General features: G+C 40.3%; 1 protein-coding gene across 1 annotated transcript in view; it reads right to left on the minus strand.

Moving 5' to 3' along the window:
• Positions 1 to 18,070, minus strand: part of VPS50 (VPS50 subunit of EARP/GARPII complex) — a 308,344-nt gene that overhangs the window by 56,451 nt on the left and 233,823 nt on the right. The window contains exons 16-17 of the mRNA XM_089692114.1: positions 11,090 to 11,188; positions 2,786 to 2,876 (exon numbers count right to left, since the gene is read on the minus strand). Of these exons, the coding sequence (XP_089548240.1) occupies positions 2,786 to 2,876; positions 11,090 to 11,188 (190 nt within the window). The remainder of the gene's footprint in view (positions 1 to 2,785; positions 2,877 to 11,089; positions 11,189 to 18,070) is intronic.

The following is an 18,070-nucleotide window of genomic DNA, read 5'->3' on the forward strand; positions in this document are numbered from 1 at the left end:
CAGGTTCGCGCATGCGCAGTAGTGACCGCGGGCGCGCGCCTGGCACCAATGACAGCGCAGGGCGGGATATTTAAACGGCCCTGAGCTGTCATTCAGTGCCTTTTGGTCTTTTGTATCCTGTGAACCTGTGAACCTGTCTGAAGTAAGTTGCTGACCCGGATTGTGCCCTGACCTTGCTGTTTTCTCCTGTTTTGACCCTTGCTTGCCTGACCTCTCTCCTGTATGCCCCCTATTGGATCTGACCTGCTGTTGCTGACCTGGCGTGTGACCCGACTATTCTCTGCCCGCTGCTCTGTACCGCACCGTCCCCATAGTTACCGACCCGGCTTGTATGACCCTGCTCCTGCTCAGCCATCCATCCATCCATCCATCCGTCCCTCTCTACGGGGTCTCCAGACCTCCTCATACCTGGCTCTCTCCCGTGGGAGCCCCTGGCGAATACCCCTACCACTGACGGGTGTCCTCAGTAGTCACGACCTGGTCCTGGGGTACTCCAAGTCCATCCCCACCATCAGGGGCCCTGGTGAACAAGTACCCTGGGGCTTAGACTCCGTGCGCTGGGAACATCCGACCAGTGGAGTGCTAGTGGTACCGCCGGGCGGTCCCTTACAAGATCATTTACTTTTTTATGGATAAAAGGGAAGCATCCTTCATTGTGCCTGTTAGATTGCTGCATTGGAGACAATAGGGTTGATTTACTAAAGGCAAATAGACAGTGCAGTTGCTCCTCTTAGTAAATGAGTTCCATCATCCGATCATGTGCAAGCAAAAATGCAGTTTTTTAAATTTTCCTTGCATGTGATTGGGTATTCTTTACAAAGTAAAGCTTTACCTCATTTACTAAGCTCTGGAGCAACTGCACTTGTAAAGTGCACAGTCTATTTGCCTTTAGTAAATCAACACCAATACCTCTACTGCTGTGAACAGCACTTAGAGTTGGGACTATAAATGTACCTCCCGAGGTATAAGACAAAAACAAATATCAGTACATAAAAGCAATATTTTATTAAACACATATATTAGTATCACAAACACACATCATAAAAAACTTATAGAATGAATAATGTTGCTTGGAATATGACCATATAACTGTTCAAAAGAGCACAAGGTACAAAATGTATATGTATACACAAACATATAATTTTTCTTTTTCTTTACTAACTTTGCCTCACAATTCACAGATCCAAAGCCCTGAGGAAGAGGTTTTTCCGCGAAATGTGTCGGCCATTTAAGCCTAGGATCTTTTGAACAGTTATATCGTCATATTCCAAGCGACATTATTCATTTTATTAGTTTGTTATGATGTGTATTTGTGATACTAATATATGTGTTTAATAATATATTGCTTTTATGTACTGATATTTGTTTTTGTCTTATACCTTGGGAGGTACATTTATATTCCCAACTCCAAAGGGCTGTTGTTTCACATTTATATTAAGGGATGGTACCTCCAGAGAGAATATTAACCCTACACCCATCCTCCACATATGCCTTTTGATTTCAATACCTCTACTGATCCAGCGAGGATGGTCAGGACCCAGACAACTGCTCATAAAAGCCATACCGAATTCGATAACTAGATCCAAGTCCCTGAGGAAGAGGTTTTTCCATGAAATGCGTTGGCCATTTAAGCCTAGGATCTTTTGAACAGTTATATCGTCATATTCCAAGCGACATTATTCATTTTATTAGTTTGTTATGATGTGTATTTGTGATACTAATATATGTGTTTAATAAAGTGTTGCTTTCATGTACTGATATTTGTTTTTGTCTTATACCTTGGGAGGTGCATTTATATTCCCAACTCCAAGGGCTGTTGTTTCACATTTATATTGAGGGATGGTACCTCCAGAGAGAATATTAACCCTATACCCATCCTCCATATATGCCTTTTGATTTCAATACCTCTATTGATCCAGCGAGGACGGTCAGGACCCAGACAACTGCTCGTAAAAGCCATACCGAATTCGATAACTAGATCCAAGTCCCTGAGGAAGAGGTTTTTCCGTGAAATGTGTCGGCCATTTAAGCCTAGGATCTTTTGAACAGTTATATCGTCATATTCAAGCGACATTATTCATTTTATTAGTTTTTATGATGTGTATTTGTGATACTAATATATGTGTTTAATAATAGATTGCTTTTATGTACTGATATTTGTTTTTGTCTTATACCTTGGGAGGTACATTTATATTCCCAACTCGAAGTGCTGTTGTTTCACATTTATATTGAGGGATGGTACCTCCAGAGAGAATATTAACCCTATACCCATCCTCCATATATGCCTTTTGATTTCAATACCTCTACTGATCCAGCGAGGATGGTCAGGACCCAGACAACTGCTCGTAAAAGCCATACTGAATTCGATAACTAGATCCAAGTCCCTGAGGAAGAGGTTTTTCCGTGAAATGCGTCGGCCATTTAAGCCTAGGATCTTTTGAACAGTTATCACGTCATATTCCAAGCAACATTATTCATTTTATTAGTTTTTTATGATACTAATATATGTGTTTAATAATATATTGCTTTTATGTACTGATATTTGTTTTTGTCTTATACCTTGGGAGGTACATTTATATTCCCAACTCCAAGTGCTGTTGTTTCTCATTTATATTAAGGGATGGTACCTCCAGAGAGAATATTAACCCTATACCCATCCTCCATATATGCCTTTTGATTTCAATACCTCTATTGATCCAGCGAGGACGGTCAGGACCCAGACAACTGCTAGTAAAAGCCATACCGAATTCGATAACTAGCGCCCAAAAACCTATAACGCACTTACGTGTAACTGTAATATGCTGAAACTGGACTTGACTGGGCACAGCTCCCATGTTTCATTTTCGAGGAACATTCGGAGCTCTTCAAGCCGTGTTCTGAAAAACAGATAACACGCTGCAATTAACGGAGGGCAGAAAATGACAATGACAACATGAAAACATTGTGAAAGTTCATAATGGCCTGAAACCTGAGGCCTAATCTCTTTTGACTGGAAAATGAATAAATTAGCAGTAACATGAAAATGCCTTGAACAGATGGGACAAAGAATCAGTGATTCGAGAGACACAGAGGACAGCAGAGGACTTAAACACTAAAAAGCTTTATTCTATCATTATATTTATCCTGTGCACTTTACCGAGTACAAAGGAAAATGACAATTCATTAATCTTTCAGAACCACCCAATTGAATTGCTTTTGAGGCGCCCTCTTAACAGAAAGGTTTTGGGGACTTGTACTACACAAACATATTGCTGCAAATAAAGAGAAACAAAAATTGCAATTATAATTGCGCTAAATTGGTCAAGACATACTAATGTGACTGCATGCTATCCCCCATCAACAACATACTATTGTCACATTAAATAAATCTAAAAAAAAAAAATGCACGGAGACCATATGCTCCAAAATAAAATCAGCACATGGTTTCTGATCATTTTTAATATGAAATAGTTTTCTTAACAGATAAGGACTAGTCTTTTTAGTTTATTTTTTTTAGATAACTAGAGATATGCTGGATGTAAATAAATTAATCAGTATCTAGTAATGCCTAAAGGCTGATCTTTAGGCTAATCTTATCTCCCCTCCTCCTCCTGCACCATAACCCCCCCCCCCCCCCCCGCCACCCACCTTCATATCTACAGTCTCCCCATCTAAATTAATCTAAATCCTTGGACACATGACAGGGTGTGTTACTATGGCTATTTGAGTGATTTTTGTATTTTTTGTAGCTTAAATAAATGGAATGAAGCATAGGCTAATTAATTTGTTGGGCTGGATCATGAAGCTTAGGACAGGAAATTATGTTGGCAGGAAGTAGGTGGAGGGAAAAACGGACCTGAATATAGCCGAGGACACAAAGGGGGTAGTTTTTTAAGCACTCCATAATAACATAACAAAAAGGAAGATCTGTGCCAAAAGAAACTTCACCTGAGGATGACACTATTGCCCAATTTCCTGCAATCACTCAAAGTAGAGCCTGGGGGTCTTAGTTGCCTAGAGAGATCATGAAGCCACTATAACCTGACCTAAGTAACTTTAGCGTATACCTATTGTACATAGATCATTGTTTACGCTCGTTCGCTAGGAAGTTTAGGTAGCATGTGCATGTGTTCTAGTTATAGATCGATCAGTCTTGTATTACATTCCGGAATTGTAAATAGTTTGTATGTACAGCATTTTGTATAGTAAAGCACATTAATACACTACAGAGATTTTATTTCTTCCTTGCGTTTACCGCAAAGTACCTTAACCTCCTTGGTGGTCTGATTATTTCCGATTTTTGGTGCTGAAAGCGGTACCATTATTTTGCATGGAAATATGTAGTTTTTTATTGTAGGCTGTAATATTTAGGAATAACTCACTGAAATCTGTCCGAACAAGAGTCCAGTAAACATCCCGGGTATGATAACATTTGAAACACGAAATCATAAATTATAATATAATAAATAATCATAAAAAATAATAATATAATAATATTACATTTAATTCAATAATATAATCAAACCAAAAACACTGAAATTTGAAATATAGCGCCAAGTTCGCGCATTGCTGAGCAAAGTCGCAAAATCGTTTTCAGTGTTTGATGACGAATTTCTCCACGAATCATTATCACTCAATTCTGCAAGTGGTTCTGATTTACTATCGCTGTTCTCTAGCCGGTCTAAACCCGCTTTTGACCTAAAGGGACACTTTTTGGACGCCGTGGACTAAGTTCTAATTCTAAGTTTCCAGGCAGAAAGAACATTCAAAATGCAGGCAGGGCACAGGACAGAGCACTAGGGACAAAATGTATGTGAAATGGGTTGAAACAGCAATGTTTTACTATGAAAAATCGTTTTGAAAAAAATGACATTTTTTAAAAATTTTCAAATTTCCCGCCGCCGCCGGCGGCGCCCGTACGTCCCGACGTCACAGGGACCGGAACACAGGAGCCGGATGACGGCATCTGCCGGAGGAGATGGCCGGGGACACTGCAGGGGACACATCGCGGGAGCGCAGGACAAGGTAAGTGCTGCAGGGACTCCCTATGCAGCGCTGCATGGTAAGCCCGAGTGTAGCTCGGGGTCACCGCTTTTGGTACTGACATTTTACCCCGAGCTACACTCGGGAATACCGTTAGGGAGGTTAAAAGAACTGTACTGCAGATTCACTGTTGATTCTCCTGGTGGGTACTGATTTTTTCCCACCGAAGAAGGATAACATTTTGGGGAAATGGTTTAAAGATGTAGATGCACGTTTAGGGGATATAGCAGGTAAAGGGAAGTTGGGTACTTTTCCAGATTTAAAGAGTAAAAGAGTTATTTGTTTCATTAGATGAATTGAGATATTGTCAGCTAAGACATTTTGTTGCGAATTTGCCCCAACCACTGAGGATGACGGAGGACAAGCTCCCATTTGAAAAAAGATGTTGGGTTCCAGTATGGCGCCAAAGCATGTTACTTCTGGGATATATAAGATTCTTGTTGAATTGGGGGGGGGGGCGCAGGTCCTCTGCTGTTGTTAGAGAAAAGGGAAAGGGAACTGGGAACAAAAATGAATGAATCACAGAAAGATAAAATGTTTAAACTAACACTATAATCGATTAACATGAACACGGTTGAAATGAATCATAAATGTTTAACGAGGTGGTATTTGACACCGAGTGTTGTACATAAACAATGAGTGCAAGTCTCACCATTATGAGGGGAAGTGGATTTAAGGGAACAATGGCACATATATGGTGGGATTGTCCAAAAATACGGGGGTTTTGGCAAGATGTAATCCAGTTCATACAAGAGATATTGGGGACAACCTTTCAGAAGGATCCGTAGGTGTGTTTTGTTTTATAGGACAGAAGCACAAGTGAAGCAGTATAAAAACAGTGTATTATACCACCTAATCAGTGCGGCTAAAGGGCTTATTCCAAAACTTTGGCAGTTTCAGGAGCCTCCAACAATAAGGGACTGGTTAGACAGGGTGGAATATATAAATAGGATGGAGTTATATAATAATTCAAGCACATAAAGCAAAGGCCAATTGCGGACTTTAGAGGCACTTGGACATAAATATTTTTTAGAAAAACACTTAATTATAGGAATGTATACCATACACATCAGTTACATACATGTTATTCCGCTAAGAATACAAGACTCCCATATAGGGGGGTTAGTGGGATTGCAAAATTTAGGTTAATGTTTGTATTTTGGATGTAAATGATACTTTGCTGGGCTTTTGTAAAGGAAAAAAGTTTAATAAAAGATATAAAAAAAAATAAAATATATATATATTAAAAAAAGAACTGTACTGCAGAATATTTCTTCTCGGATGGTTCACATAGCTCTTTGGTGACATGGAAGCTTCACATTGGCTTCCATCAGAGTGATCCTGATGTGTATGTGTGATACTGTTGGACTAATAGAAGCATGGTGTTTGTACTGTCAGATATAAAATAAAGTGAGTCCTCCTTCAACCAGGCTATTTTGAAAGAAAGGTATAATGTAGGTGTAGGTATAGGTAGACCTTGTTTTAGCCCCAAGCTGCTGCCTCTCTGATAGCTTCAAAGACTGCACTGAGTGCATGACAAACTCTAAGGTGGATAACTGAGGTGTGCCCAGTACACAAGTTCATGACACTCAGGGGTATAATTAAAACGTTTCCTTATTCAGAGCATCAGGTGAAGCCAACACGTTTCATAGGAAATGCCTCCCCTTTTGCTTTTTGCAGAGTGATCCTCATAGGGTTTTGAAGACTTCAAGTGGTAGTGTCATAGCACTAGCAGCAGCAACAAGAACAACACTAGTTGGCATATTTCAGGTCTGCAAGTGCAGAAGGAGGAATCAGTTAGACAGTCTATTATGCATGGCCTGCCTTGGTCATGAACTCAGGAAAGTCAGGTCCCAAAGGTAACAAAGGTGCACAGAGGAGGCTTTTTGGCTAATATTGGTAAAAGAGGACACCTACTGAGCGACATATCAGACTGGATGTCGCTCCACTTCCTTAAACTGAACCTCTCCAAAACCGAGTTTCTTGTCTTCCCCCCAGCCCGGACACCACCCCCCATGACTTCTCCATCACATCCAACAACGCCACCATCAAACCCGCCCCGCAGGCCAGAGTACTTGGTGTCATTCTGGACTCCAACCTATCCTTCCAGCCCCAAGTCCAATCTTTAACAAACTCGTGCAGACTTCACCTCCGCAACATCGCCAAAATCCGCACGTTCCTAACCCCAGAAACCACTAAACAGCTCATCCACTCCCTCCTCAAATCACGACTCGACTACTGCAACTCCCTCCTCACTGGCCTGCCTCGCCGCTGGCTATCCCCGCTTCAGTCGATCCTGCCAGACTCATTCACCTTTCCAACAGCTCCATTTCCGCCACCCCCCTCTGCCAATCCCTCCACTGGCTTCCGATTGCGCAACGGATCAAATTTAAAATCCTAACACTGACGTACAAAGCCGTCCACCATACTGCCCCGTACTACATCACTGACCTAATATCCAAGTACCACCCAGCACGCACACTCCGCTCCTCACAAGTCCTCCTTCTCTCTAGTTCCCTGGTCTCCTCCTCCCATGCCCGCCTCCAGGACTTCTCCAGGGTGTCAACCATCCTCTGGAACTCCCTGCCCAACCCATCAGATTATCACCTACTCTCCTCTCCTTTAGGCGCACCCTGAAAACCCATCTCTTCAGGGAAGCCTACCCCACCCCCTGCTAACTTGACCGACCTCCTCCACTCTTCCCACCACTCCATCCCCCACCGCTATCTCCTCCTGTGCCACTATCCCCTCCCTCCTAGATTGTAAGCTTGAAAGAGCAGGGCCCTCGATCCCCTCATGTTTTGCATTGTATTGTTGTTGTTCTGTCACATGTTCTGTCTCCCTTTGTAATGTACAGCGCTGAGTGAACTATTGGCGATTTATAAATACTGTATAATAATATTAATAATAATCTTGTGGTGTCTATTCTTAAGCAGTACCTGGGGTAGAATTTTTGTGAGACAGAGGCACAGATTAGCAGCTCTGGCTTCACAGAGACCTGCCCTGAGCCACAGCTATAAGGAGGGATCAATTAGAAAAAAGCTGTCATCCCAGGTCATGGCCATGAATGCATATAAAAATCTTGTCAGCAAGTAGTATTAGTTGGATTTACAGCTGCCTGATCACTTTTACAGCATTGTGAAGGACCTCCCACTATCCCATCACCACTAGCGTTGGTTCCCGGACTCCCCCGTTTCTCTGGGGAGCCTGGGACCATGGTAAGCAGCCAGGACAAACTTCACAAAGAAGAGATCGAGGTACATCCGCTCCCCCATCTTCTCTGTGACGAATGAACCTGGAAATGACAACGATTTTGTCACTTTAGGTTTCAGAGTTGTCATTCCTTGGCTCTTATACCCAGGGAAGCAGCTAATGGTCTGTGCTTGGTTAGCCTTTTGGGGGGCAAAGAAGACATCAGGGGTCTGATAAATCCCTATTGTCTCCACAAAGAGTACCTGTTACCTGCTCAAAGCCATCACAAGTTAAATTTAAAAAAAAAAAAAAAAAAGAGTAAAAAAATACATTCAATTAAAATAAAAGTAAATAAAAAATGTAAAAGCAACCCGGTCTTCCCGTACATACGCTTAAATGTAAACACACACGTAAGCCTGGCACACATATGTGAAATTATTGCACCCCACACATGAGGTATAGCTGTGAACTTCGGAGTAAAAGCAATAATTCTAGAACGATAAATCACAATTATTTCTAAACCAATAACCTGTAAAAGTTTTTAAAACATCACTCATGGTCAATTTTAGGTACCGTTGTTTGTTGCCATTTCACGGGCATGCACAATTTATCATGACATGTTTGGTATCTATTTTACGAAAAAAAAAATTATATTTTGTGTTTGTGTGCACTAAAATTAATTTTACTGTATTATTTCACATGTTGTAAATGGCTATGCAAATGTTGTGTGAAAAAAATTGTGCCGCAGCCAACATTTTATTCTCCAGATCCTCTGCTTTCAGAGATTATAGAAGTTTAGGAGTTCTAAGTAATTTTCTAGCATAAAATGCTGATTTCAACAAATATTTAAAAAATTTCCCCGGACAGCATGTGGTTAATATCGCTTTACCCAAACAGTAGCAATGGGGGAAAGAAATACTTCTACAGGAATTAAGGTCTGCTGTAAAAACTTATTGACAGGATTATTTACTTTAAAATTCTCACTTTCCAAGAATATAAATATATAAATAAAAAGACTATATATTCCTTGCACAGTAATTTCCTGGAAGATTTGTATATATTTTGTATAAACAAACCCTTACCCAGCTAAAAACTCTTACCACGTATACTGTGTTTCCGTTTATAATGCACATCCAAGCTGATCGCTCTCCCTTTGCTTCCTTTATACTACAAGAATTCATTATTGATTGAAAAGGACAGCAACTGGGATTCAGATGTACGGGCAGGCATCGGGGAATACACATTAAGCTGCCTGATGAGATTTCCTGCTAGCGTCAGTCAGACTCAGAACCTAGAAGTGCCTACGCTGGCAATATTGCAGCTCAGGGAAAACTCTGGGGTTTCAATTAATTCCTTTGTTTAGGAAATAGAAGTCCAATGCTCCAATTACTTATGCAAAGTCTCATATATTATATTTCCATAGCTGTTGAATATTTTATTTACATTTAAAGTGTAATTCCAGACATTTTTTTTTTACATTTTGGATAGAATGGGGAAGGGTAAAAACATCTATCAGGTTTTTAACTACTGGCTATGTCTCTGTTGGAGTTGTACCCTCACGTCCTGTACCAATGACACATTAGGAAGCATAGGGAATTTCCTCAATGAGGACACAGAAGGCATTAATACTTTGACAGGTACTAAGTCTAACTCACTTCTATCCAAAACAAAGAAATACATTTTTGCTAGTGTTTATCTTTAAAGCAAAATGAAAGGCAGATATAAAAGACCCAAAAAAATCCACTTATGCATTCATTTAAAAATCAACAGTCTGAACGATGAAGAAGCAGGGAGATTCTCAGGTACAGCTTCCTCTCCAGCAAGCAGCACTGTATTGATATTATCATTTTTCTTCCCAAATCTCTTGCGATTAGCAGTAAGAGACAGCAGTATATTTGATGATCTCATAATTCAGATATACAGCTATGAGGTTCAAGGTACATGAGTGCCTAGGCACAGGAAGTGCACAGTTGCGGGGTAGCTGCAGAACGGCACCATTCACTTGAATTGGATGTATTCGGCAGGCAGTAGCACCCGCCAAAGTGATAGGGGTGACAATTCCTTCTGCAGCCGCCAAGCAAAGTATCACGGCCACTGCACTGCCTCTGCAGCTAAAGGGGGTAGCTGGTGGGGGGGTTATTTGAAAAATGCAAAACCACTGCATTTTACCATCCTCCAACCCCTAGTGTGAAGAAGCCCTTACAGTTGGTTTTTAAGAGCATTACAGGTATTTTAAAAGGTGCTTTTTCATGTGGTTCAATCTTCAGGAGTTTGTTTCCTGGGCTGAGCAAGGAGAGGAGAGCAGTTCTATAGGAAAGGCATTCTTCAGGTGTAAAAAAAAATATTTTTGGAGCATATGGTGTAGAGCAAAAGGGTAACTGAATGTACAAGTGTGAACAGACAAAAAGGCACAATTAGAAAGAATGGGATTCTGTGTAGTCAGGCATCTGGAAATAAGCCGAAAAATGCACAAGTGATTGACGCTAAGTTCTACTTGAAGCACCCAGAAGTGACAACACGCAGGTAGGGAGACTTCAGGCAATGGTTGCAATACAAATTGCCCTCTCCCCATCTGTACTCTATACACCAGGAAAGTCATTCCTGACACACCAACCACAAGCAGCAGAGCCCTACTCAATCCTTACTGTTCTAGTTCAGCAAAGACTGTGCAAAAATGCCATTTGTAAATCTTTTATAATGATGCAAGTACAAGTACCTTTTTACCTGCCTTGAAATTGAGATATGTGCCTTTTCCAAACCTATTATGTGACCTACTGCTTTGCATTAGCTGCAACTTTGCACATAACATCCATTGTGGCCAAAAACTGAACGTAGGACTGGCTTGTTACACAAATGGCACATCACCAGGACTCACCTGTGATAGTTTTTAAAATAGTTGACACTTTGCTTTCTTATGGATTCCTGTAAGACTTCTGATTTGCTGCCACAGAATTCCTCTCCCACCTGCATTAGTCTTAGGTAGAAACAAAATAAATAAGTCTCATATTAAGTCCTGTAAAGTCCTATATAAATTACATTTTTTAAAGATCAATCCAGACAAAAATCTATTTTCAAGCAATTACAATAGTCCATCTGCAACCAGACACTGGCTCTATTAAATTTCCTTTACACTCCCACTCTCCTACATGATAAAAAATGGAACTCTCGGCTGGCCACAAAAATAAATAGTGACAGTTCCTCCCTCCCACATATACAAGATTTACTGTTCGTTTAGTTACATAGTTAGTCTGGCTGAAAAAAGACAAAAGTTCATCCAGTTCAAGCATTAAAAAAAAGTTATAATCCTATACCCACGGTTGATCCAGAGGAAGGCAAAAAAAAAACAGCAAAGCATGATCCAATTTGCTCCTGCTGGGAAAAAATTCCTGATCTCCCGAGAGGCAATCGGGTTCTCTCCAGTAGAGTGTATTTCTTACCTTACTCCATGGTCCATGGCTCCCTCCTTGCCAGACAACCAGTCCCCAGAAGCCACTACCTTTCCCCAGTTGGCATTCCTTTTTCCCATTTCATCACATACAATACAGAACCAGATTCCAACAATGGCATTCAGGACCTGTCCACATTCTGGGGCAGGTGAGGAAAAGATTGGAGGTGAAATGCCCCCTAGACTAAAAAAGCAGGATATCCTGTATATATAGTGAGGTGGGTCCCTTTAAAGGAAACAAATCAGCATCTATAGCTGATCTGCTCCTGAATACACTGAATCGTTGACCAAGAACACTCCTGGACTAAGTGTAATTCTTGATTGATAAGAAAGCATTAAAGAATAGGCAAAACACTCAAATCAATAAAAAGGGGTTTAAAGGATCCTGTGAGGAAAATAATGTAAAATTTATCTAAACCCTTTCATACTAAAATCTAAAAAAACTAACACTTCCATGTACAACCCCACCCCATGCAGTGGTGATGCTAATGTAGTTGATCCTTTTTTTTTTACACCTTGCTAGCTGTCACATGCAGCTGCCACTGACTGGTCCAGTTTGTTTTAACAATCTGGAACCAATCAACTGTTATACCTGATCCTGTGATCACAGCTATGGCATAATGATCCCATGCAGGCTAAAAGTTAATTCACAAAAAATAAGGTTTCAGTCAGCTGATGCCATTGCACCCTGAAGATGGCAGTGTATTGCAGTTTATTACTGCAATTGTAAGATAGGATTACAGTATTTAAAAAAAAAATTGATTATACAGTGAGGAACAGAAGTATTTTGAACACCCTGCGATTTTGCAAGTTCTCCCACTTAGAAATCATGGAGGGGTCTGAAATTCACATTGTAGTTGCATTCCCACTCTGAGAGACAGAATTTTAAAAAAAAATTCAGGAAATCACATTGTATGATTTTTAAAGAATTTATTTGTCTTGCACTGCTGAACATAAGTATTTGAACACCTGAGAAAATCAGTGTTAATATTTGGTACAGAAGCCTTTGTTTGCAATTACAGAGGTCAGACGTTTCCTGTAGTTCTTGACCAGGTTTGCACACACTGCAACAGGGATTTTGGCCCACTCCTCCACACATATCTCCTCTAGATCTGTCAGGTTTCGGGGCTGTCGCTGAGCAACACGGAGTTTCAGCTCCCTCCAAAGATGTTCTATTGGATTTAGGTCTGGAGACTGGCTAGGCCACTCCAGAACCTTGATATGCTTCTTACGGAGCCACTCCTTGGTTATCCTGGCTGTGTGTTTTGGGTCGTTGTCATGGTGGAAGACCTAGCCATGACCCATCTTCAATGCTCTGACTGAGGGAAGGAGGTTGTTGCTCAATATCTCACAATAAATGGCCTCATTCATCCTCTCCTTAATACAGTGCAGTCGTCCTGTCCCCTTCGCAGAAAAGCACCCCCAAAGCATGATGTTACCACCCCCATGCTTCACAGTAGGGATGGTGTTCTTGGAATGCAACTCATCCTCCTTTTTCCTCCAAACACGACGAGTGAAGTTTAGACTAAAAGGTTCTACTTTGGTCTCATCTGACCACATGACTTTCTCCCATGCCTCCTCTGGATCATCCAGATGGTCATTGACAAACTTCAAATGGGCCTGGACATGTGATGACTTGAGCAGGGGAACCTTCCGTGCAATGCGTGATTTGAAACCATGATGGCGTAGTGTTCTACCGACAGTGACCTTTGAAACTGTGGTCCCAGCTCTCTTCATGTCATTGACCAGCTCCTCCCTTGTAGTTCTGGGCTGATTCCTCACCTTTCTTATCATCAGGTGAGATCTTGCATGGAGCCCCAGTCCGAGGGAGACTGACAGTTGTTTTTAGCCTCTTTCATTTTCTAACAATTGCTCCAACAGTTGATCAATTTTCACCAAGCTGCTTGCCAATTGCCCCGTAGCCCTTTCCAGCCTTGTGGAGGTCCACAATTTTGTCTCTGGTGTCTTTTGCCAGCTCTTTGGTCTTGCCCATGGTAGTAGTTGGCGACTGACTGACTGTGGGGTGGTCAGGTGTCTTTAAAGAGCTCAGACAGGTGCTACTAAGTTAGATTAATGAGTGGAGTAGAAGTGGACTTTTTAAAGGCACAGTAACAGGTCTTTGAGAGCCAGAATTCTTGCTGTTTCTTAGGTGTTCAAATACTTATGTTCAGCAGTGCAAGACAAATACATTCTTTAAAAATCATACAATGTGATTTCCTGAATTGTATTTTTAAATTCTGTCTCTCAGAGTGGGAATGCACCTATAATGTGAATTTCAGACCCCTCCATGATTTCTAAGTGGGAGAACTTGCAAAATCGCAAGGTGTTCAAATACTTCTGTTCCTCACTGTATGTTGTTTCACATTTTATCCATTTCTTGCCTATAATGTAAAGTAGAAGTAAGGAATGTATTTAAAGAAAGTACCAAAACAATAATGACCAATGATGCTTGAAATAAACGTGTAAAATTATTTTGATAGGCAAATTAGCCATAGAAATATAGCCTAGCTAAGCAAAACATACTTGTGCTGCTAAAATGGGCCTGGACAATATTTATGACCTCTGGACACAAAAGGGTTAAAAACATGCAGGCTACATGAAATGTAGGCCTTTTGGATCATCTATCTATCCATCTATATATCTCAATAACATATGTGTAATTCATGTGGCAATTCCAGCAGGTGAATATTTCATAATTTTTTTCAAAGAAACAGAAGATTGATTCTGTAATGTTCCTTAATTCATTTCCTTTTATATAGACTCTTCTGTAGGAGATGCAATCAAAAATAGCAAAAAGTATGTTTCAAAAAGAAATTTGAAAAAAAATAAAAGACTACTTTCCATATGAAATACTATGTGAAGTTGCACCATGATTTACTAGCAGTTACCACTCTCACTTCATGTTGTTTTCAAGTGCCCTGAGACACCAGAAAGCTGGGATACTCCAATATACCAATACCAACTTTACTTTCTAAAGCACTCCATACCTCACTGTTGGCTACTTTGTGTGTTCATCATATGTAAGACCCTGGAGTTCCAGGGCTAAAAAAAAAACCCGTGAGGTGGCACAGGCAATGGGGAACTACAATAGTTTGCTTTTGGTTCCAAGTGAAGATTTACAAATCTAACATGGAAAGGGTTACTTATAGTAAAGGTAGGTAAAAGTAAACACTAATAGAGAAAGGTTGTCTAATTGTTGGTGTATTTTGGTTTACTATTACTTTGGTAGACCTAAACTCCTTCAAAATTTTATTGCAAGCAAATAGCGATATCTATATCAAATAATATAAACTAATACAGTGGGGATCGAAAGTTTGGGCACCCCAGCTAAAAATTTGTATTAATGTGCATAAAGAAGCCAATGAAAGATGGAAAAATCTCCAAAAGGCATCAAATTACAGATTAGACATTCTTATAATATGTCAACAAAAGTTAGATTTTATTTCCATCATTTACACTTTCAAAATAACAGAAAACAAAAAAATGGCGTCTGCAAAAGTTTGGGCACCCTGCAGAATTAATATCTTGTACTGCCCCCTTTGGCAAGTATCACAGCTTGTAAACGCTTTTTGTAGCCAGCCAAGAGTCTTTCAATTCTTGTTTGAGGTATCTTTGCCCATTCTTCCTTACAAAAGTCTTCCAGTTCTTTGAGATTTCTGGGATGTCTGTCACGCACTGCTCTTTTAAGGTCTATCCATAGATTTTCAATTATGTTGAGGTCAGGAGATTGTGAAGGCCATGGCAAAACCTTCAGTTTACGCCTCTTGATGTAATCCCCCGTAGATTTCGAGGTGTGTTTAGTATCATTATCCATTTGTAGAAGCCATCCTCTCTTTAACTTCAGCTTTTTCACAGATGGCATCAAGTTACCATCCAAAATTTGCTGAAATTTTATGGAATCCATTTTTCCTTCTACTCGTGAGATGTTCCATGTGCCACTGGCTGAAACACAACCCCAAAGCATGATTGATCCAACCCCATGCTTAACAGTTGGACAGAGGTTCTTTTCATTAAATTCTGTGCCCTTCTTCTACAAACGTACCTTTGCTCATTCTGGCCAAAAAGTTCAATTTTAACCTCATAGGTCCACAGAACTTGTTTCCAAAATGCATCAGGCTTGTCTATATGTTAATTTGCAAAGTTCAAACGATGATTTTTGTGGTGAGGACGTAGAAGAGGTTTTCTTCTGATGACTCTTCCATGAAGACCATATTTGTACAAGTATCTCTTTATAGTGGAATAGTGTACCACAACTCCAGTGTCTTCCAGATCTTTCTGGAGGGATCGTGCAGTCAAAACGTGGGTTTTGACTTGTTTTTCTCACAATCCTGCGAGCTGTTCTGTCTATTTTTCTTGGTCTTCCAGATCTTGCTTTAACTTCCACTGTTCCTGATGACTGCCATTTCTTAATTACATTCCGAACAGAGAATATTGACATTTGAAAACGCTTTGCTATCTTCTTATAGCCTTCTCCAGCTTTGTGAGCGTCAACTATTTTCAGTTTCAGTTTTCTAGACAACTGCTTAGAAGAACCCATGGTGCTGATTGTTGGGGCAAGGTCAGATGAGTCTGGGCATTTAAAACCTTTGAGATTGACATAACCTGGTCTTCCCAGACGATGATTGAGAACAATCCATGTCACTGGCAGGTCTCAGCTTTGCAAAGGGGGCAGTGCATGCTATAAATTCTGCAGGGTGCCCAAACTTTTGCAGACGCCATTTTTTTTGTTTTCTGTTATTTTGAAAGTGTAAATGATGGAAATAAAATCTAACTTTTGTTGACATATTATAAGAATGTCTAATCTGTAATTTGATGCCTTTTGGAGATTTTTCCATCTTTCCTTGGCTTCTTTATGCACATTAATACAAATTTTTAGCTGGGGTGCCCAAACGTTCGATCCCCACTTATGTATTATAATTGCATACAGAGATATATTTAACTCTATTTGCAGTCTATTTGAGAATAAGCTAAAAAAAACACTAAAAAAAACCAATATTTCCAGCATGGCACTTTGCACTTTATATACACAACTCATTTTGTATAACTATCATTTTTCTTTATAGATTTAAACAGTTTTGCAAGTACATCGTCTGTAGCAAGTTAGTTACTAATATTGCTTGTACATATTATGATGTATTTGCGGACTCAATAATAAAGTGCACGTTTCTCACAATGTGGCCAGTAAAAATGTTGCCCCAGTACTCAAGGTATTATTCCACAATCATAACTATGGATGCATAAATAGTTGGTATAGGTCTGGTGAATTATTATGAAATTAGAGCCCTGTAATGCTAAGGAAGTATCCTTGTTGACTCCAGATACTGTATGAATTTCAGTACTAATTCATGGGTTATAGGTGTTTACATCTTTGTGGCAAGGTATACACCAGGTCCAATTCTTGCAATTGTATAATCTCAAGAACGTCCTAAAAAAAGGTCTCTATTTTCAGCCATTGTAAGGATAGTTGATCATGGGAAATGAAAGGTGGTGGGAAGACATCATGCACCTATTATGAAGTCTCATAGCAGTTCAAAAGGACTCTTCTGTTGAAAGGCCCATGTAAGGACCTCATACATGCTATATATGTGCATTGCATGGGATGGTTTCGGTCGCTTATGGCAGAATTACAATGGTCACCTTGGGAGGGTTCACAATATAAAAACTATTTAACTAGGAGAGTGGCCTCCAAACTACGACCCGGGGGCTGGATGTGGCCCTTTGCTTGTGCTTATCTGGCCCTTGGGGCACTTTTCCCCCCACTGATCCAAGACACTATTCCTCCCGCTGACACCAACAAGGGGGCATAATTCCTGCTACTGACATCAACAACAGTCACTATTCCTCCCATTGACACCAACAATGGGGCATTTTTCCTCCCATTGACACCAACAATTGGGCACTATTCCTCTCACTAAAGCAAACTATAGGGCACTATTCCTCCCACAGACACCAACAATGGGGCTCTATTCTAACCACGGACACCAATGATGGGGCACTATTTCTCCAACTTACACCAAGAATAGAGCACTATTCCTCCGCTAATGCCAAAGATGCATTGTTTACTCCCAATGAAGCAGGACAATTTCTACTCCAAATGGCCACAGTCTAGCCCCCCCTAAAGTCTGAAAGCCAGTAAACTGACCCTTTGTTTAGAAAGTTTGGAGACCCCTGAACTAGGACATTCTTGGGACTATACAATTCCAGTTCCAAATGTTGGACCTGGTGTATACTTTGCCACAAGGAAGAAGATGTAACCAACTACTGCCTATGAATTAATACAGTTCCTGATGTCAAGTAGTGTACTTCATTAGCATTACAAGGCTTCAACTTCATTATAATATAAATTATTTGGATTACAAGAAACATGCTACTATATTTATGTGTTGCAGTGTATTCACTGAAGAAGAATGT

This window comes from Staurois parvus, unplaced genomic scaffold, assembly GCF_062004578.1.
Source record: "Staurois parvus isolate SC_StPar_1 unplaced genomic scaffold, SC_StPar_1.0 ptg000576l, whole genome shotgun sequence".
In the NCBI taxonomy this organism is placed as follows: domain Eukaryota; kingdom Metazoa; phylum Chordata; class Amphibia; order Anura; family Ranidae; genus Staurois; species Staurois parvus.